The sequence below is a fragment of the Balaenoptera borealis genome (genome assembly GCF_965194805.1).
Source record: "Balaenoptera borealis genome assembly, chromosome: 20".
NCBI classification, from domain to species: Eukaryota; Metazoa; Chordata; class Mammalia; order Artiodactyla; family Balaenopteridae; genus Balaenoptera; species Balaenoptera borealis.
In genome coordinates this window covers 46,791,863-46,814,181 of record NC_138879.1, presented here as the reverse complement: position 1 = coordinate 46,814,181, position 22,319 = coordinate 46,791,863, and the positions used below count along the sequence as shown (strand labels likewise).

Genomic DNA, 22,319 nt, shown 5'->3' with positions numbered 1-22,319 from the left:
TTTGTCCATGTGCCCATTTATTCTGCCTTGATTAGGCCACTCATCTTTGCCTTTTTTGTCATGCCACTTCCTGGGCATGGAAGTGAAAGAACAAAATTCAACTTGAATCCAGATGAAGTAATCCTGTGGTAACAAATACCAGCAAACATTCATATATTTTAAAAAATTTTTCTTTAAGAAACAAGTATAAAGAACTATGCTCATTTTATTCCCCAAAATAGTTCTAACAAGATAAGTGTACTTCAACACCTGTTCTTAGACAAATCAGTCCAAAAAAATTTAATTTCACCCTGGATCCATGACTCATGCCTAAAAATTACAACAGAAAAAAGTCAACTTCTACTTAATATTGTCTTTCAAATGGCTAATTTTCTAAGGCCAAAAAAAAGTCATAAAAGACTTACAATACTCCTACAAAAGTTTATTTAAAAAATAATTAGTATTGGGACTTCCCTGGTGGCGCAGTGGTTGGGAATCCACCTGCCAATGCAGGGGACAAGGGTTCAAGCCCTGGTCTGGGAGGATCCCACATGCCGTGGAGCGACTGGGCCCGTGAGCCACAACTGCTGAGCCTGCGCTCTGGAGCCCATGCTCCTAGAGCCTGGCTCAGCAACAGGAGAGGCCACCACAATGAGAGTCCCACGCACCACAACAAGGGGTGGCCCCCGCTCGCCACAACTAGAGAGGGCCCGTGCGCAGCAACGAAGATCCAACGCAGCCAAGAATGAATGAATAAATAAATAAATAATAAATTAAAAAAAAAATTAGTATCAACACAAAGAGCATGAGCTATTTTAAAAAAGATAAATCTGACTTCATCAATATTAAAAACTTTTGTGCATCAAAGGACATTATTAAGAAAATTAAAATAAACCTATAGAATGGGAGAAAATATTTGCAAGTCAGCAATTTGATAAGGGTCTAGAATCCAGACTATATAAAGAAGTCCTGCAACTCAACAAAAAGATGAAAAACCCAATTAACAATGGGCAAAAGACTTGAACAGATATTTCTCCAAATAAGATATACAAATGGCCAACAAGCACACAAAAAGATGCTCAGCATCATTAGCCATCAGGGAAATGCAAATCTAAATTTCAGGGGGATATCACCTTTCACCCACTAAAATAGCTATAATCAAAAAAAAAAAAAATTAACAAGGTAAGGATGTGGAAAAACTGGAACCCTCATACATTGCTGGTGGGAATATAAAATGGTTCTGCTACTGTGGAACAGTTTGGCAGTTCATCAAAAAGCTAAACATGGAATTACCATATGATGGTATTTCCATCAAAAAGCCAAGATAACCCAAAAGAATTGAAAACAGGGACTCAGATATTGTCTGCCAATGTTCAGAGTGGTATTATTCATAATAGTAAAAAGTAAAAATAACCCAAATGTCCATCAACAGATAAATAGATAAACAAATTGTGGTATATACATACAATGGAAAATTATTCAGTCATAAAAAGAAATAAAGTACTAACATATGCTACAATATGAATGAACCTTGAAAACACTATGCTAAGTGAAAGAAGACAGACACAAAAGGTCATATATTATATGATTTCATTTCTATGAAATATCCAAAACAGGCAAATTCATAGAGACAGAACACAGATTGGTGGTTACCAGGGCTTGAGGGGCATGGGGAATAGAAAGCAACTGCTTAATGGGTAAGGGGTTTCCTTTTGGGGAGGTGAAAATGTTTTGGAACAAGATAGAGATGGTGGTTGCACAGCATTGTGAATGCACTAAATGTCACTGAATTATTTACCTTAACATGGTTAGTGTTGTATGAATTTCACCTAAATAAAATATTAATATCAAAAATTACAAAAAGAAATATTACTTTTCTCTATATTCTTTCAAAATCCTTCTAAATTGTTAAGTTGGCAGCAAAGAATTCCTCTGTTAAATTTCTTTGCCAAGATTTCAAAACTCATTTAAAGATTTTAAGATGAGAAAGCAAAATACGTCATGGAAAGAAACATATCTACGTGATTGAAGATGTATCCCCCACCATGCCAAGGTCTTGATACCACATGTAAACATCTGTCAATTATTTTCACTGGAATGTAACTAATATTAAGTTTTCAGATTTAGCCAACATGATGTGATGTATTTTTTGCAGAATATTTTTAAAAGCTCAAAATAAAAAATATTTTCTGTCAAACATGGTATACAATTAATAAAGTAAGAAAAAAGCCAAAAAAATTATTTTGCTAACGAGGCTGCAACTTCATAATTCCTGTTTGGGTCTTTGAGAATCGTCCATGATTACCAATTATAGAAGTATTTTCTCCTACTATTAGCAAGCTTTCAAAGTCATTTTTGGAGAATCTCAATTTACTTCTTAAATACAAATATCCATCAGTGTGTACTGTCATTTCTAAAATGGCAGGTTAATCTATATGCCATCAAATCTTGACTGTGATACTTCCTTGGATAATCCAACAAATGTGGACACTAAATTTCTTACCTATTGCCCCTGGTGTTAATACCTTCACTCTTTTTTTTTTTTAATTTATTGAGATATAATTCATATACCATATAATCCATCCACTTGAAGTATATAATTCACTGTTGCTTAGTATATTCACAGGGTTGTACAACCATCACTACTTCCTAATTACAGAACATTTCATTACTGAAAATAAAAAACAACCCATACCCATTAGCAGTCACTCCCCATTCTCTCCCACCACTATCCTCTACAGCTTGAGGCAACTGCTAATCTATTTTCTATCTCTATGGATTTGCCTATTTCTGCACATTTCATAAAAAATGTAATCATACAATATATGGTTTCTTATGACTGGCTTCTATCACCTACCATGCTTTCAAGACTCATCTATGCTGTAGCATACATCAGTCCTTCATTCCTTTTCACAGCCAAATAACATTCAATTGTATACCACATTTTATTTATCTGATTGTTAGTCGGTGGACATTTGGGTTATTTATTCTTCCTGGTTATTAGGAATAGTGCTACTATGAACGTCCACATACCAGTTTACATGTAGACATGTGTTTTCAGGTCTCTACGGTACTGACACTTATTCCCACAACCCTAGTTGGACATTGTGATGATTTTTTGTTGTTGTTGTTGTTTATTTATTTATTTTTGGCTGCGCTGGGTCCTTGTTGCAGCATACAGGCTTTCTCTAGCTGTGGCATGCGGCGGGGCCTACTCTTCATTGCGGTGCCCAGGCTTCTTGTTGTGGTGGCTTCTCTTGTTGCAGAGCACGGGCTCTTGGCACGTGGGCTTCAGTTGTTGTGGCATCTGGGCTCAGTAGTTGTGGCTCACAGGCTCTAGAGCACTTAGCTGCTCCGTGGCAGGTGGGCCCTTCCCAGGCCAGGGCTCGAGCCCGTGTCCTCTGTGTTGGCAGGTGGATTCTTAACCACTGAGCCACCAGGGAAGCCTCATTGTGATCATTTTTAATCTTGACCTCTCATCCTATTCAACTAAGTTACTGCTGAATTATATGGAGGTGTATAAGCTCAGATACTACATGAGAATGAGGTCATTGTGCTACAGTTAATACACAGCAGATAAAAGATAAGAGAATGTCAAAATCTAAACCTACATAAAAGGGCATATTAAACTTTAGGGAGAAATAGGACTAAACATTTGGATCTGTTAGTGTTTAATTTTTATAAATGACAAAGAACATGTTACCAAATTCCCAGTGAGAGGGATAAATATAAAACATTTGTGAGGGATAAATATAAAACACTTGAAGAACTAAGTGAGAAAGAAATGGAGGGAGGGAGAAGGAGGAAAAGGGAAGGAGAGGTGGAGGGTGAGAGACAGAGAAAGAGAGGGAGGCAGGGTAGATGGCAGGAGGGAGAATGGAGGAGTACTGGGAGAGGGGAGGGGTGGGGGAGGAACGGGGAAAACAGCCAGGAAACTGGCTTAAAAAGTAATGAGAAAAGACATTTACTGTTGTCTGCCATAAAAGCAATAACAGGCTTAAGACAGCCTAAGACTATAAACAGATAAACTTTCACCAGGATTTTCAAATGCTCTCAACAAGAATTAATTAGTGGAATATCAAGTTGCTATTACCTCCATGCAGGTTTGCTGACAGCACAAATGGATAGGCCTTCATCCAGCTCATTACAGCAATAGTTTCTGGTTGGGTAGGATCTGTGATCTGAATGAACTGATCTGGGAAATTTCGGTTCAGGTCAAAGTTGTTGCTGTTGTTTCTGCCGACTACACTTACTGAATCTCCTGTATGATAAAAGATTCAAATTTAAGCCATGTTTCATTTATATTTTAATCCAATACATACTACTTCAGCTATCTTAACTCAAAGGTAAATGTGCACACATCAGGCTTCACTATAATCAAACACACTATGATTGAAACCGCGTAGGACCCTGTGGGGCCTTCCCAGGTTAAAAAAGCCCCTCTGTATCCCGTATTTCTTGTTTGTAGAAAAAAGGCTTTAGTCTCCTAGGCCTTCCCTAAGTTCCAAAGAGCAGGCATAAGCAGTTACTAATTAGGGAAGTGAGGAAATTCAGAAGTAAATGAAAAGCAGTTAAGCAAGAAAAGTAATGACAACAATTCAGGATTAAAAACAAGAGTCCTAGTTCTTACTCAAGGGATATACATAACAATCTAACATGTATCCTTGAGTTGTTCTGCAGGATGTAAGACCCCGACCCAGTAGGGGAAGGTGACTATGTGCTGAGCATAAGCATGTAGACCCCAGACTGGTTGGAACCAGAAGCCTGATGATTAAGATTCCCGAAACATCACCCTGTTACCTCCACACCACCAATCAATCAGAAGAAAGTCATGCACCCTGTACCCTCACCCCAAATGTTGCCTTTAAAAATCCTTCCCTGAAAGCCATTGAGAAGTTCGGGTATTTTGAGCATGAGCTGCCCATTCTCCTTGTTTAGTGCCTGCAGATAAATCCTGTACTTTCCTTCACCACAACCTCATATCAGTAAATTGGCTTTGCTCTGCAGCAGGTGAGAGGATCCAAGTTCAGTTGGGTAACGTGATTAAAACACACATCATTTTTACATTGTACATTTAAAAAAATGTATCTCTTCTAGATCTTTTGAATAGAAAGGTAAAACCATTATCCTTTCATTTCTGCCTCTGGTCATACTTTGAGGGGAAAAACTCCAACCATACGAAGTATATTAAAATATTGCTCATCTGTCAATAACCCACATACAGTGACATGATCACAATGTTGAGTGGGCATGACTGGCATGAGGGGGACTCTATTGTACTGGTATACAGGTCACTAAAACAATGTAAATAAACAGACCAGATGAAAAGAAAAAAGTTGCAGTATGCTTACATTAAAGTGATAACAAAAAGGTAAAGTTAGTCAAGAACATAGTTGGAAGGGAGGAGGAGAAAGGGTTCAACTTAAGCTTATTCCATTTTACTATGGGATGAGAGCCCTATTATTGTCATTATAATGAGAAAATGAATGCAAGTGAATGAAGAAAACCTACTAGAGGGCTCACTAGTAGTAAGTAGTTCCATCTTTCAGAAAGGTCTCAAGGGAGGAATGTGGAAGGGATTTGTGAGGCTGACAGAGAATAAGGTCCTTAGGGAAAGAATCTAAATAATATATATAAGGATTAACCTGGTCATTCACTAATCGATTCTCTCAGTGTTCAGTCAGTGAGGGTAATAAACCACGTGGCTGCATATTCATATTGTGGTATCTTTTCTACTCACTGGTATCACTGCCTGGAAGGAATCACAGGTTGGGAAAAGATGGATTCTCACTCTCCTAGTGTTCTGCATAATGTGGCCCATGTAAGAAAGTTGCTCTCCCTGCCCTTACTATAATGCCCTAGGAAAGATGGGCTAGCCCAGAGGAGGCAGAGGAATGGGAAGTCAATAACTTAGCAGGTTTAGATTATACATGCATGGGGAGTAGAAATGGCAGTCAAAACAGAGTCACTGGCTTAAAAAATATTTGGTTTGAGTTTTCATTTATGAGATAAAGTTCCCAATACAATAATTTAACAAAAATTACTGTTAAAATGGAACAATTTGTAAAAATCTTACATTATTTTAGTAAATAAGAGCCATTACCAAAGTAGAGAACTTCATTAAATATAAACTTGATGACATAATTGTTGAATGAACTAGCCTATCTTACAAGAATACAAAAGCTAGAACCAATGATAAATTATAAGAATAAAAATAGGAAGAAATTTCAGGGAAACAACCAGTTCAAATTCTTTTCTATCCCCAAATAATTATGCCATATAATAATCAAAAAGGTTAAGCACTAATAGACAGCTATTCTTTACCTTCCTGGGCCTTTTCATACCCATCAGGATTCATGGATGGCATAAGGTGAATTCTAGTGTTAAGAACCAAATCTGTTACATCGGGATCTGTTCCAAAGTTCTTACAAAGGTATTCGATGAGGTTCAGTAACAGTTCTCTTCCAACCACTTCATTGCCATGCATATTTCCAATGTACTTAAATTCTGGTTCACCTGAAAATAAAGTAATTACATGGAAGACGTTTTTTCCTCTTCATTAATCCTAGACTCTCTCTACTTTTTCCCCAACACATACAAAGACCCTGAACCAAAGATTTAAGATATATTTTGGCAAAAGAAACAGGAAAAAGCCTCATATAAAGCAGTCCTTACTAATATATACGTCTGAGCAAGCTCAAAGCATATATACGTATGTGTGTGTGTGTGTATATATATATATATATATATATATATATATATATATACACACACATACATATATATGCCATATTATATGAAAATAAAAGTACTATTAGCAGAAAGAATCTAATTATGCAGTATGTTAAACTTTGTGCATAATATGGATTATCAAATGGATTTTCTTCTTTTCTAGGAAAAAATTGGTTACGTTTTCTTTGATCCAGTTATACATACAATAGGTGACCTTTCTAGATGAAGCAAAGCAATATAGCACATAGCTCTGAGAAGCAATCTGAAATTATGTGTGAAACTACACCAATTACCTGGTTCATGGACACCTGGATTATCAGATATCTCCATTACATAAAGTTCTCTTGACTCTACCGATTTTCCCAATGAATAAAGCCGGGTGATGTTAGGATATTCATTGGCAAACCTTCTCAAGAAGATTTCCATATCAGGAAAGTGGTGGTGGTGAAAGTCCTGTGGCTGAACTGGCTGGTGGGAGGACTGTGTTCCAAGAGGACTATTAGATATAGCAACTGTGCTAGCAGTTACTACAACCTCAGTTGTGTCAGGGACTACTGAAGCCACAGTTGGCCGAAGGGGAAAATTCACCTTTGTGGCTGGTCCTTCTTTCACTATTATGTTATTAACAGTCAGTGGCATATACCTGAAAAGAAAAGTTTGAAAAAGTAGATGACTTGGAGTTAAATTGAAACAGACAATGCTTTAACATTATAAAAGTACATTATAAAAGTACAATAGCCTTTTCATACTCTTGCGCTTAGGCTATCGAAAGTCATATCAAATAAAGATAAATGTGTAAATTCAAGACTTTTAGCGTATTATCTCACAAAGAATTCCAGATTAAGTCTTTAAAGAATTATTTATCTTACCATCCTTTCATTCCACACATTAGAATGCTTATAAAAAATTACATTCAAAGGAGAGAATACGATGAAAAATGAAGGTCGTTAATCCATTGTAACCATTGCTACAATACTCAAAGTAGGGATAAATGATCCAATTCTTTGCAGTGCTTTATCAGACTGACATTCCAACTACTTTACCAAATGGGAAAGTTCAAAATTAAAGGTAATTTATTTGCTAAAGGTAAATCCTTAGCAAAATGAGCTTCCAGAAATATTTCCAGAGGAGGTGGGGAACCACTCATGTCATGTATTAGAAAGCTGATGGTGAGACAGCTCTTCAAAATGTCTTTCATAGAGCCCTGAGTTTCTTCTACCTTGGTATTCAATTAGCCTTGCGGCAATGCTTTACACAGCTGACCATCAAGCTTTTTTTTTTTTTTTTAAATTTTATTTATTTATTTATGGCTGTGTTGGGTCTTCATTTCTGTGTGAGGGCTTTCTGTAGTTGCGGCAAGTGGGGGCCACTCTTCATCGCGGTGCGCGGGCCTCTCACTACCGCGGCCTCTCTTGTTGTGGAGCACAGGCTCCAGACGCGCAGGCTCAGCAATTGTGGCTCACGGGCCTAGTTGCTCCGCGGCATGTGCGATCTTCCCAGACCAGGGCTCGAACCCGTGACCCCTGCATTGGCAGGCAGATTCTCAACCACTGTGCCACCAGGGAAGCCCCATCAAGCTTTTAAAACTGTCCTTCCTCCCAATTTTACAACGATGCTTCATATCCAGTTGTATTGATAATGTGACAAAAGATCCACCATAGTATTTTCTCATTATAAAGGGGGAAAAAATCAGAAAACAAGGAAAAATAAAAGCCAGATACAGTAAATAAGATCTCCAAGAGTATACTTCTCTTCTTAGATATAAACGGAAACTTGACATTTTAAGAGTCTAGTTTAAATTCTTACCCAGTTAAAACTGCTGTAATGTTATAAGTTCCAGGAACAAGTAATCGGTGGAAATCACCAAATCTTCCTGTTGTGATATTATGATTAATACCAGCTACTGAGATGGTTGCATTCTCTAAGCCAGCTCCTGTTACTGAATCTTTAACAAATCCTTTAACTCCAATGTGGACCTAAAAAAACAGGAATCAAAGTAGACTGCTCAGAGACAGTCAGTTTGGAAGGCAAGAGAAAATAACCTCCCTGCATTGATGCTAGAATTTTTAAAAAATAAGGTTACTCCTCTAGCTCCCTGAAATATTTTTCAATCCCTCCAAGTTAAAATAAAATACAGACCAAAAAAATTAAATCCTTAAACTTAACTCATCTGAAATCTAGACTGGTAAAATGCTTTTGAAATTCCTTCTCCTCAAAGCCAGACTTCTGCTTTTATCAACAAGATATAAGTAATCATTTCTGATATATCCAATAGTATATTAGTCTGCCTGATATTTAAATTAAACTTATGTCCATGGTTCATATAATGGTAAAGGTTCTCTAGCAAATATGATCGAATGGCATTGTAAGAATCTGGTACTACAAATTTTGCTAATTATTTCAGGTTGTAAAAGTGTTGTAAGACAGTCAAAAGAAGCCCTCCAGAGGAAAAGAGCTGGGGGGAAGGATAACAGAGGCATGGCTAGAATATGTTCTAATAGATTCTAATATAATCATTTCTAAATATAATCTACAATCTTAAATAATAAAAACAAAAATAAAGGGTATCTAGAATAAACTGTTGTTCATATACACAAATTTCTCCCTTACTTAATCAATTATTACCATACGCCAACCTTCCATTCAGCTTTTACCTTTTCAATCAATGTGATCAAAGACTCACGATTGTTCTCCCATTCTTGTTGAAGCTGCGAAGCTGGTGGGTACTTGCAACAAGACAGTTCTAATGTGATTTCAAAACAGTTGGCCCATAGATAATTGTAATCTTGCATGCCACCTGAAACATGAAGGAAAAAATAAGTTTATTCTCAGAATTCTACTCTCAAAAAGACCATAGAAATTAAATCAGCCATCTCTGCATGTATAAATTTTCTTTTCATTAAATTGTTTGAAATTGGAGAAGGCTCTTGAATTATAGAGGACACTAACAAGGAAGGCGAAAGGAATACACCTTGGAAAGGAATATACATGAAGGAAATACATTTGACTGATAGGATAAACAGTTATAAAGAGCATGAATATAATAGTTAATAACAATGGCAATAATGATAACCACTCTACATTTGAGTGTTTACTATATGCCAGCTCTGTTCTATGACCTTTATGTGTATTAACATTTAATCTTTACAAAAACTTTTTGAGGTAGGTATTGCTATTTCACCCATTTTACAGATGTGAGAAGTAAGGCACAGAGAGGTGAAGATTTTTGACAAAATGAACATGAAGAATACTCATGATCTTAAAGTTATAAAGGGTATTCACAGCAAAGCATTATTAAGGGCTTACTATTCTAACTGTACTCCCTGTATCACAAAGGTGACAAGAAGGGTCTGGATCAAAGTGGTAGAGTAGAAAGATCCTGAGCTCAACTCCTCATATAGGCACACTAAAATTACAACTACTTACAGAACAACTACCTCTGAAACAGCCTGAAGAATAACAGAAAAGATTTTCCACAGCTAAAGATATAAGGAAGGAGCCACAATAAAATGGGGTGGGTGGGTGGAGATGCAGTCTAGTCAGGGCCCACACCCCTGGTGCAACGACGCACAAGCAGGAGGAATATCACAACTGTGACAGTCATCCCTGAGGAGCATGGAGTCCAAGACCAACATTGAGCTCCCTAGCCCAGGGTCCTGAATTAGGAAGACAAGCCTCCAAAATGTCTGGCTTAAAAGCCAGTGGGGCTTATGTTCAGGAGTACCAGAGAGCTGTAGGAAACCAAGACTCTGCTCATAAGGGTGCATGCAAAAATACACTCGCTCCAAGTCCCAGCACAGAGGCAACAGTTTGAAAGGCACCTGAATCAGACACACTTGCTGATATTGGATAGCCCCCAGGAGAGGCAGGAGGCAGCTGGGACTCCCCCTGGGGACTGAGATGCTGGCAGCAGCCATTTTTGTGATCTCATTCTATCATGCTGACACCAGCACTGACAGGCATCATTCTGGAATCCTCTTTCGAGCCTATTAGAGCCAGGGGCCAGCCTCACCCACTAGCATGCCCACAGTGGTCAAACAATGCTGAGCATCACAGTCAGTCATGCCGGGGCCTGCCCTGACCATCAATGTGCCCAAGCAGTTGGCCCTGCCACAACAGAAAGGCACAAGCAGCCCTCATAGGGAACACCCCTGAAGTGTCTGCCCAGAGGGGAACAAGCTGCTCAGCCCATAGGACATCTCCAACATAAAGTCACTTCTCCAAGATCAGAAGACATAACAGACCTATTTAATACAAAGAAAATCAACACAGAAAATTAGGCAAAATGAAGAGACAGAGGAATGTGCTCCAAATGAAACAATAAGACAAAACCTCAGAAAAAGACCTAAATGAAATGGAGATAAGCAACCTACCTGATAAAGAGTTAAAGGTAATGATCATAAAGATGCTCACTGAACACAGGAGAAGAATGGATGAACACAGTGAAAACTTCAACAAAGAGCTAGAAAATATAAAACAGACCAATTAGGGCTAAAGAATACAGTAACTAAAATGAAAAATAGGACTTCCCTGGTGGCGCAGTGGTTAAGAATCTGCCTGCCAATTCAGGGGACATGAGTTCGATCCCTGGTCCGGGAAGATCTCACATGCCGAGAAGCAACTAAGCCTGTGCTCCACAACTACTGAGCCTGCGCTCTAGAGCTTGCATGCTGCAACTACTGAGCTGTGTGCTGCAACTACTGAAGCCCGTGCACCTAGAGCCTGTGCTCTGCAACAAAAGAAACCACCGCAATGAGAAGCCTGTGCACCGCAACGCAGAGTAGTCCCCACTCGCCACAACTAGAGGAAGCCCGCGTGCAGCAACGAAGACCCAATGCAGCCAAAAATAAATAAAATTTAAAATAAATAAATAAATAAGTAAATAGAAAGGGACACATGAATTTTTTTTTTAAAATAAAAATAAAATGAAAGATACACTAGAGGAAATCAACAGTAGATTTGATGATACAGGATAATGTATCAGTGATCTGTAAGACAAAGTAGTAAAAATTACCCAAGCTGAACAGGAAAAAAAAAATGAGGATAGTTTAAGTGACTTCTGGGACAACATCAAGCATATTAACATTTGCGTTATAGGGTCCCAGAAAGAGAAGAAAGATAAAAAAGAGAAGAGAACTTATTTGAAGAAATAGTAGCTGAAAACTTCCCTAACCCATGGAACAAAACAGACATCCAGTTCCAGGAAGCACAGAGAGTCCCAAACAAGATGAACACAAAGAGGTACACACCAAGACACATATTTAAAATGTCAAAAATTAAATATAAAGAGACTCATAAAAGTATCAAGAGAAAAACAACTAGTTACATTTAAGGAAACTCCCATAAGACTATCAGCTAACTTTTCAACAGAAGCTTAGCAGGCCACAAGGGAATGGCATGATATACTCAAAGTGCTGAAAAAAAAAAATACAACCAAGAATACTCTACGCAGCAAGATTATCATTCAGAATTGAAGGAGAGATAGAGAGTTCGACAGACAAACAAAAGCTAAAGGAGTCCATCACCAATAAACCAGCCCTTCAAGAAATGTTAAAGGGACTTCTCCAAGCAGAAAAGGCCACAACTAGAAGTAAGAAAATGAATAAAGAAAAAATCTCAATGGCAAAGACAAACATATAGTAAAAGGTAGTGGATCAACCACTTATAACTCTAGTAGAAAGGTTAAAAGACAAAAGTAGTAAAATCATCTATATCTACAATAAATAGTTAAGGGATACACAAAATAAAAAGATATAAAATATGCATCAAAACATAAAACGTGGTGTAGGGGTGGGGGGAGTAAAAATGTAGGGCTTTTAGAATCCCTTCAAACTTAAGAGATCATCATAAAATAGACAGCTATACACAAAGGTCATTATACATGAACCTCAAGGTAACCACAAACCAAAAACCGTTAAGAGATACACAAAAAATAAAGAGAAAGGAATCCAAACATAACACTAAAAATAGTCATCAAATCACAAGGGAAGAGAGACAAGAGAAGGAAGGAACAAAGAACAACTACAAAAAAACCCAGAAAAACAATTAACAAAATGGCAATAAGTATATACCTATCAATTATTACTTTAAATGTAAATGGACTAAATGCTCCAATCAAAAGACACAGGATGGCTGAATGGATAAAAACATATGACCCATATAAGAGACTTACTTCAAATCTAAAGACACACACAGACTGAAAGTAAAGAGATGGAAAAAGATATTCCACTCAAATGGAAATGAAAAGAAAGCTGAGGTAGGAATACTTATATCAGACAAAATAAACTTTACAACAAAGACTGTAACAAGAGACAAAAAAGGGAATGTCATAATGATAAAGGGATCAAGCCAACAAGAGCACATAACACTTGTATATATCTGTATGTCCGACACAGGAGAACTTAAATACATATAGATAGCAAATATTAACAGACATACAAAGAGAAAGACAGAACACAATAGTAGTAGGGAACTTTAACATATTTTCATAAATAGATAGATCATCCAAACAGAAAAATCAATAAGGAAATACTGGCCTTAAACAACACATCAGACCAGTTTGACTTAATAAATATATACAGAATAGTCCATCCAAAAACAGCAGAATATACATTCTTTTCAAGTGCACATAGAACATTCTCCAAAATAGATGACATGCTAGGCCACAAAACAAGTCTCAATAAATTTAAGAAAACTGAAATCATATTAAGCATTCTTTTCTGATCACAATAATTAGAAATCAGTTACAATAAGAAAAATGGGAAAAACACAACCATGTGGAGGCTAAACAACATGCAACTAAACAACCAATGGGTCAATGAAGAAATCAAAGAGGAAATAAATAAATACCTTGACACAAATAAAAAAGAGATGGCCCAAATAAATAAAATCAGAAATGAAAGAGAAGTTACAACCGACACCACAGAAATACAAAGGATCATAAGAGATTACCATGAAAAATTCTATGCCAACAAACTGGACAACCTAGCAGAAATGGATAAATTCCTAGAAACATACAATCTTCCAAGACTGAATCAGGAAGAAATAGAAAATATGAACAGACTGATTACCAATAATAAAATTGAATCAGTAATCAAAAAACTCCCAACAAACAAAAGTCCAGGGCCAGACAGCTTCACAGCTGAATTCTACCAAACATTTAAAAAAGAGTTAATACTTATCCTCCTCACACTATTCCAAAAAGTTGAAGAGGAAGAATCACTACCAAATTTGTTCTACAAGGCCAGCATTACCCTGGTACCAAAACCAGAAAAAGACACTACAGAAAAAGAATATATTCCTGATGTACACAGATGCAAAAATCTTCATTTCTTACAACAGATGAACCTACATCAACACATCATTACTACCCAAAGTCCATAGTTTACATTAGGGTTCATTCTCGGTGTTGTATATGCTATGAGTTTTGACAAATGTATAATGACATGTTTCCCCATTATAGTATCATACACAGTGGTTTCACTGCCCTAAAAATCCTCTATGCTCCACCTATACATCCCGTCCTCCTCCCTAACCCCTGGCAACCACTGATCTTTTTACTATCTCCATATTGCTTTGCCTCTTCCAGAGTGTCATATAGTTGGAATCATATAGTATGTAGCCTTTCCAGATTGGTTTCTTTCATTTAGTAATAGGTATTCAAGGTTGCTTTGCGTCTATTTTTTTTTTTTTTTTTTTGGCTGCGCAGCTTGCGGGATCTTAGCTCCCTGACCAGTGATCGAAACTGGGCCCCCTGCAGTGGACGTGTGGAGTCCTAACCACTGGACTGCCAGGGAATTCCCTCCTCCATGTCTTTTCATGGCTTGATAGCTCATTTCCTTTTAGTGCTGAATAATATGCCTTTGTCTGGATGTACCACAGTTTATTTTACCCATTCACCTACTGAAGAATATCTTGGTTGCTTCCAAGTTTTGATAATTATGAATAAAGTTTACTATAAACATCTATGTGCAGGTTTTTGTGAGAACATAAGTTTTCAACTCCTTTGGTTAAATACCAAGGAGAAAAATTGCTGGGTTGTATGATTAGAGTATGTTTAGTTTTGTAAGAAACCACCAGACTATCTTCCAAAATGGCTGTACCATTTTGCATTCCCACCAATAATGAATGAGAGTTCCTGTTGTTCTACATCTTCACAAGCATTTGCTGTTGTCAGGGTTCTGGATTTTGGTCTTTCTGATAGGTGTGTAGTGGTAACTTGTTTTTTTTTTTTTGAAGTGCTGCCATCTTTTTTAATTTATTTATTTTTATGGCTGTGTTGGGTCTTCGTTTCTGTGCGATGGCTTTCTCCAGCTGTGGCAAGCGGGGGGCCACTCTTCACTGCAGTGCGCGGGCCTCTCACTATCGCGGCCTCTCGCTGCGGAGCATGGGCTCCAGACGCGCAGGCTCAGCAATTGTGGCTCACGGGCCCAGCCGCTCCGCGGCATGTGGGATCTTCCTAGACCCGGGTTCGAACCCGTGTCCCCTGCATTGGCAGGCAGACTCTCAACCACTGCGCCACCAGGGAAGCCCAGGTAACTTGTTTTAATTTGCATTTCCCTGATGACATATGACATGGAGCATATTTTCATGTTTATTTGCCATCTGTCTATCTTTGTTGGTGAGATGTCTGTTAAGGTCTTTGGCCCATTTTTTAATGCAGTTGTTGTTTTCTTAGTATTGAGTCTTAAGAGTTTTTTATATATTTTGGATAACAGTCCTTTATCAGATGTGATTGCCTTCTTTTTTAGGCTGAATAATATTCCTTTGTATGTATATACCAAATTTTCTTTATCCATTCATCTGTCAATGAATATTTAGGTTGCTTCTTGGCAATTGTGACTAACACTGCAATGAACATGGGTGTACAAATATCTTTTCAAGATCCTGTTTTCAATTCTGTTGTACTTACACCCAGAAGTGGGTTTGTTGAATCATATGGTAATTCTATTTTTAACTTTTTGAGGAAGCTCCATACTGTTTTCCATAGCAACTGCACTATTTTATATTCCTACCAACTGTGCAAAGTTGTGCAACTGCACTATTTTATATTCCTACCAACTGTGCAAACTCCACATCCCCATCAACACCTGCTATTTTGGTATTTTTGATAGTGGTCATCCTAAGAGGTATAAGGTGATATCTCATTGTGGTTTTGATTTGCTTTTCCCTGATCATTAATGATATTAAGCATCTTTTCATATGTCTGTTGGCCATTTATATGTTTTTTGAAGAAACGTCTATTCAAGTCCTTTGTCCGTTTGTTAATCAGATTACTTGTTTTTTGTTGAGTTGTAGGAGTTCTTTATATATTCTGAATATTAACCCCTTATGGGGTTAATATTTGGTTTGATATATGGTATGCAAATATTTTCAGTAGGCTGCCTTTTCACTCTGTTGATTGTCTCCCTTGCTGCACAGAACATTGGAGGGTTTTGAGCAGAGGTGTGATATAATCTGAACAGCCTTTTTAAAAGATCATTCTGACTGCTGAATGAAAAATGACTATAGGGAAACAAAAAGGAAAGCAGGAAGATGAATTAGAAGAGAATGATGGATTTGGCTAGGTTGCTGGTAATGGAGATAAAGCAGAGAGATTTGGATGTAGAAAGGACTTGTTTAAAAGGAATCAAGGATGGTGTCTAGATTTTTGGCTTGAGAAACTAGGGAGACAGTGTTATTAGTGTCATTAACTGAGAGGATGAAGGAGAACAAAGGAAACAGATATGGCATGCCTAAGGCTCTGTCTTTGATCCTCTTCTCTTTCTTCACTTATGCCCTTGGTGTCTCATGCAGCCCCATGGGGTTTAAATATTATCTATCGGCTGACAACTCTCAAATTTCTATGTCCAGCCTACACCTCTTTCCCAGAATCCAGACTTGTCCATCCAACTGCCTACTCAATATCTCTACTTGGATATCACAAACCTAACATATTCTCATCTTCCCTAAACCAGTCTCTCCCATGATGGTCAATGGCACTAGAAGAATTTAGTTGCTCAGGCCCAAAGCCCTGGAGTCACATCCCACATCTAAAGCATCAGGAAATCGTGCTAGTTCTAACTTCAAAATATATCCAGAATCCCAAGATTTCTCCTCACCTCTACTGCTGCTGCCCTAATACAAGCCACAATCGTTTCTCCACCTGGATTTCTGCAATCACTCTTAATGGGTCTCCCTGTTCCTGCCCTAGCCGTTCTATGTTCTTTTCTCAACAGAGGTGCCAGAGAAATTCCGCTAAAATGTAAGTCGGATGTTATTCCCCTATACAATGACTCTCTATTTCACTCAGACTAAGAGCCAAAGCCTAAGCCTCTGCATGATTTGTCCACCACCACTCCCCTTCCCTCTGTAACCTCCTTTTATACTCTCCCCATCACTGGCTGTGCACCAGCCACACTGGCTTCCCCGCTGTTCACTGGATACACTAGGTACCTCCTGACTTTGGGTCTTTGTTCTAGCTGTTTCCTTTGCCTGGTATGCTCTTCCCCCAGATATCTCTACTTGACTAACTCCCTCCCCTCACCTTCAGCTCTTTGCTCCAATTTCAACTTGACAATTAGGCTCACCTTGATCTCCCCACTTAAAGTTGCTACTTACTTCTCCCCATCGCTGTCCCCAAGCCCATCTCACCAGCACTCTCACCCTTTTCTACTTTTTTCTTTTTTTTCTACAGTACCTAACAATTTACCTATTATGTTCCTTATTTAGTGCCTGTTCCTCCTCGCTAGATTATAAGCAACACAAGGGCAGAATATTTGTTATGCTCATTGATGGATATTCCAAGCACAAGAACAGTACCAGGCACATCGTATTCCTTCAGTAAATATTTGTTGAAGGAATGAAAGTAAGTAGGCTGGGTCAGTGGGAGATTAAGACTTCTGTTTTGAATGCATTAAATTTGAGATTCCCATTGACCATCCATGTGGAGATGTCAAATAGACTTTGTCTTCGTAAAATATATGTGCAGGTTTACCACTACCACAAGCCCAGTAACTTTGTCTTAACCTTTTTTCTTAGAAGGCAAGCTATCCATCTTTTGGTTTTCTCTTATCTTCCAGCATCTTGGCACTTACTTTGGGTCTGGAAGAAAAATGGTGAGATGCTGATTTTCACATCCCTACCAGTCATATTTAGTCATTAAGTGACGTAAGTCACCTTCAGTCATTGTTGACCTCTGATCATCTTTGGTAACTCTGACTCACATGTACACATACATATGTTATTCATTGTATATCATATTTATTAATCTCCAATATTTACTACTGTATTGGTCACAGTACAATGGTCATTGTAAGTCATTAAACCAAGATTATAGGGATTTATAAATAGGAGACATATTTCCATTCAGAGTTTAGAGTCTTGGTGAGGAAAAGAAACACAGAACACATACAAATAATTTCAGAGCAATACAAATGTGAACTAATCTATTTTTCTGCATATGTAAAACTTAATAGAAAAAAAATCTTCCCGTCTAAGGAAAAAAAAAACTTAATAGCTGAATTAAATTGCAAACACAGTCAACTCGTGCTTTAATTATGCCAGAATGCAGTGAAGTAGACTACTTATAACACTATAATCACCAGGCTTGAGTCCTAGCATTCTTTTGTCTACCTCTTAATTGTGTTACTTCAGCAGTAATTTAAGAAATACTAGCTAACAGCAACAAGAAGACAAAGCTTACAGTCATATTTTAGAGTGTTATCTAATCATCTTTTTAGATGTAACTTTAATAGGACTGTAACTAGCCAGCTCCAATCAATAACACATACAAACATATGCCCAGGGTAAGGGTGGGGAGGAAGGACAGAAATCTTTTAAAAATAAGACCTAGTTCTCAGAGAAGAAACTACATTCAGTGGCCTCTGGTCCTACAGATCACATTTTATATAAATAGTGATTTTGTAACATATAACTCTACGAACAATCTAAAACTAAAGGTCTGATTCATGATGACAAATCTCTTTTTGTAGATTCTATAGATTTGGGGAAATATTACAGTGAATAGTGTACCTAACTGTAACACATCTTCATAGAATTAATATTAACTTTACCATGTGGAACCTAGTGGAGATATATAATAGAATATTAATGAAATCTTGACATATGTTTCCCAAATTTTCCTTTGATAAGACACTACCCAACAGAAAGTCATGTAAAATGACGTTGGAAATAAAAGGATGACTGTGTAAAAACAATACAAAATGTCTTTCCTATACTTCAGCAATAATCAGAAAATGTAACAGAAGAAAGATGCCAGCAACAAAACCCACAACATGTATAGGATTAAATGTAATAAAATGCATAATATAAATCAACGTTATAAAATTTTACTAAGGGATGTAAATTTCATGCTTCCAGACAGGAGGCTTATAACAATATCAAATTTCCCCGAAATTAATTTACAAGCATCATGCAGAAAAATAGATATTTATTGGAACTGGACAAAATGATCTGGAATTTGGAAAAATAAATGGGTGAAAATATCCAAGAAAACATTAAAAAATTAAAATGATAATAGAGACTTGCATTGCCAGATATTACAATGTATTATAAAACCATATTTACTAAAGCAGTGCAATTAAGATGTCAAAATAAATAAACCAGCAGAACAAAATAGAAAGCACAATAACAGAAACAAAAGCATTTGGGATATAATTAAAGACATTTAAAACCAACGGGGAGGGCTTCCCTGGTGGTGCAGTGGTTAAGAATCTGCCTGCCAACGCAGGGGACACGGGTTCAAGCCCTGGTCCAGGAGGATCCCACATGCCATGGAGCAACTAAGCCCATGTGCCACAACTACTGAAGCCTGCACGCCTGGAGCCTGTGCTCTGCAACAAGAGAGGCCACCGCAATGAGAATCCTGTGTACCGCAACAAAGAGTAGCCCGCGCTCGCCCCAAAGAGAGAAGGCCTGCACACAGCAAGGAAGACCCAATGCAGCCAAAAATAAATAAAATAAATAAAATTAAAAAAAAAAAAAAAAAACCCAACGGGGAAAGAATTAGTAACTGTTACATGGATAACTGGTTAACTGTGTGACAAAAGTATAGGTGAGATTTACCTCAGATCATACCAAATAAAGGCTTAAGTCCACATGGAACATGATGTAAAAATGTAGCCATAAACAAAATCAGAAGCCAACTAGTATTTTTATACTCTCAGGATGAGGAAAGCCTTTCTAAGTATGACAGCAAAGTAGTATAAAGCCATAAATGATAGATTTAACTACCTAAAAACTGTAAACTATCTGTTGATCAAAAAACTGCCTTAGGGCTTCCCTGGTGGCGCAGTGGTTAAGAATCTGCCTGCCAATGCAGGGAACATGGGTTCGAGCCCTGGTCTGGGAAGATCCCACATGCCATGGAGCAACTAAGCCCGTGAGCCACAACTACTGAGCCTGCGCGTCTGGAGCCTGTGCTGCGCAACAAGAGAGGCCGCGACGGTAAGAGGCCCGCGCACCGCAATGAAGAGTGGCCCCCACTCGCCGCAACTGGAGAAAGCCCTCGCACAGAAACGAAGACCCAACACAGTCAAAAATAAAAAAAAAAAAAAAAAAAAAAAAAACGCCTTAAAAAGGTAAAAAAAAAGACTGAAAAAAAAACCCCAGATAAAAATAAAGGCATATAGAATATTGCTGGGTAACAATTTAGCAATATGTTTATAAAATCTTTAAAATAGGCATGACCTTAACACAGAAATTCATTTTCCAGGAATTTATTCTAAGATAACAGCTACAGCGATAAGGACTATAGTGTTTAACTTGAAGGAGAATAAAACAGGGAACAACCTGAAGGTCCAAAAATGGTGGACCAGTTTAGTAAATATGATATAAAATGGGCTACTATGCAATAATTTAAAATGTTACAGACACACACTTATGGTCATGATATTGACCATGTAATAATAAAAAAGGTTATAAAACAGCATATACAAGATACATCTTTTTGTAGGATACTTTAAATTTTATTCTTCTTTGAAGCCTACAGAGTTTCTCAGTTCCCCTTTACCCAAGTATGAAGTAACCGATCCAAAACAACTTTGACAATCTCTCTGATCTACATGCTGCTTTACAGCTTTTTTTAAAACTTAGGTTTATTGTGGTATAATTTATACACTGTAATCCCTTTTAAATGTACAGTGCAATGTGTACAGTCATATAACCACTTCCACAATCAAGATACAGAACATTTGCATCACCCCAGAAAGTTCCCTCCCCTCTGCTCCCAGGCCCTGGGCAACCACTAATCTAATTTCTTTCCCTATATTTTTGCCTTCTCCAGAATTTCATATAAATGAAGTCATACAATGTATAGTCTTTTGTATCAGGCTTCTTGCACTTAGCCTAACACTTTTGATATTCATTCATATTGTTATATATACAAATTCTCCTTTTTATTATTATATAGTCCATTGTATGGATATAGTACAATTTGTTTATCCATTCACTATGTGGCAGGTATTTGACTTGGTTTCGGCTTTTGGCGATTATGAATAAAACTGTGCCTAAGTCTTAGTGTCAACATATTTTTTCATGTCTTTTGGGTAAATACCTAGGAGAAGCATGGTTGCATCATGTGGTAAGTGTAAATTTAACTTCATAAGAAACTGTCAAACTGTTTTCCAAAGTGGCTGTACCATTTCACACTCCCCCCATCAAGGTATGAATGTTCCAATTGCTCTGCAACCTTAACTAACAAGCTGCTCAAGCAACTGGTCAGCCTTTTTTAATTTTAAGCATCCTGGTGGGTGTATAGTGGTATCTCATTGTGGTTTCAATCTGTATTTCCCTGACAACTAATGACAGTTGACACCCTATGATGTCTTTATTCATGATCTATTTTGGGAGACCTTGGAAGCCAGAGATTATGAGACTGCAGACAGGAGAGAGCTCAAAAAAGGGATTCTATGAAGTTTTTTATGAACTCCTGGGCTCAACTCTGAACTGCACATGTAAGGGTCTGACCCTAAACAACATACTAAAAGCATTGGGAATTGATCTACAGAACAGACCACTGACCAGGTCTCAGACTGCTCCCTGGGTGGTGCTCACATAAGACAGATCCAAACAGGCAGTGTAAAGGCTTTGAAAACTGAACTGACATTGGAATCACAGCCTACAAAAGGTGAGTCAAAACTCACAACTGAACAAGTCTGACAGTGGGTCATTCACTGTCAGAACAAATAAACAAAAAGTTACCATTTTTCTAGGGTTTAAACAAGGCTCAGATTTTATAACCTAAGATTCAAAATGTTCAGAATATAATCCGAAATTATTTGACATTTAAGGAACTAGTCAAATGTCAACAACTTGCAAGGAAAAAATAATCAATACACACCAACCCCAAGATTACCCAGATGTTGGAATTATCAGACTAACCTTAAAGTAATTATTATAGCCATGCTTTAAGGAAGTAAGATTAAACATTCTTGAAATGAAATAAAAGAAACAAACAGAAGGTGTAAAAAAGAACAAAATAGAAAGTTCATAAGTAAAAAATATAACCAAAAATTTTAAGTTTACTGGATGAGTTCAACAGAAGAATGGAAGTGACAGAGATAAAGAGGGTTAACTTGAAGATAAATAGAAATTACCTAATTTGAATA

At 37.5% G+C, this 22,319-nt stretch overlaps 1 protein-coding gene and 1 long non-coding RNA gene across 3 annotated transcripts in view; one reads left to right on the top strand and one right to left on the bottom strand.

The window, feature by feature from the left end:
- CPD (carboxypeptidase D) overlaps positions 1-22,319 on the bottom strand; it is a 73,300-nt gene that overhangs the window by 32,139 nt on the left and 18,842 nt on the right. For both annotated transcript variants that reach the window (XM_082370518.1, XM_082370517.1), the window contains exons 3-7: positions 9,366-9,508; positions 8,518-8,687; positions 7,005-7,354; positions 6,304-6,495; positions 4,073-4,240 (exon numbers count right to left, since the gene is read on the bottom strand). In XM_082370518.1, the coding sequence (XP_082226644.1) occupies positions 4,073-4,240; positions 6,304-6,495; positions 7,005-7,354; positions 8,518-8,687; positions 9,366-9,508 (1,023 nt within the window). The remainder of the gene's footprint in view (positions 1-4,072; positions 4,241-6,303; positions 6,496-7,004; positions 7,355-8,517; positions 8,688-9,365; positions 9,509-22,319) is intronic.
- LOC309617907 lies at positions 9,521-20,277 on the top strand. Its single transcript, XR_014238183.1, has 2 exons — positions 9,521-14,924; positions 15,246-20,277. It is a non-coding gene; the product is annotated as an uncharacterized lncRNA (long non-coding RNA).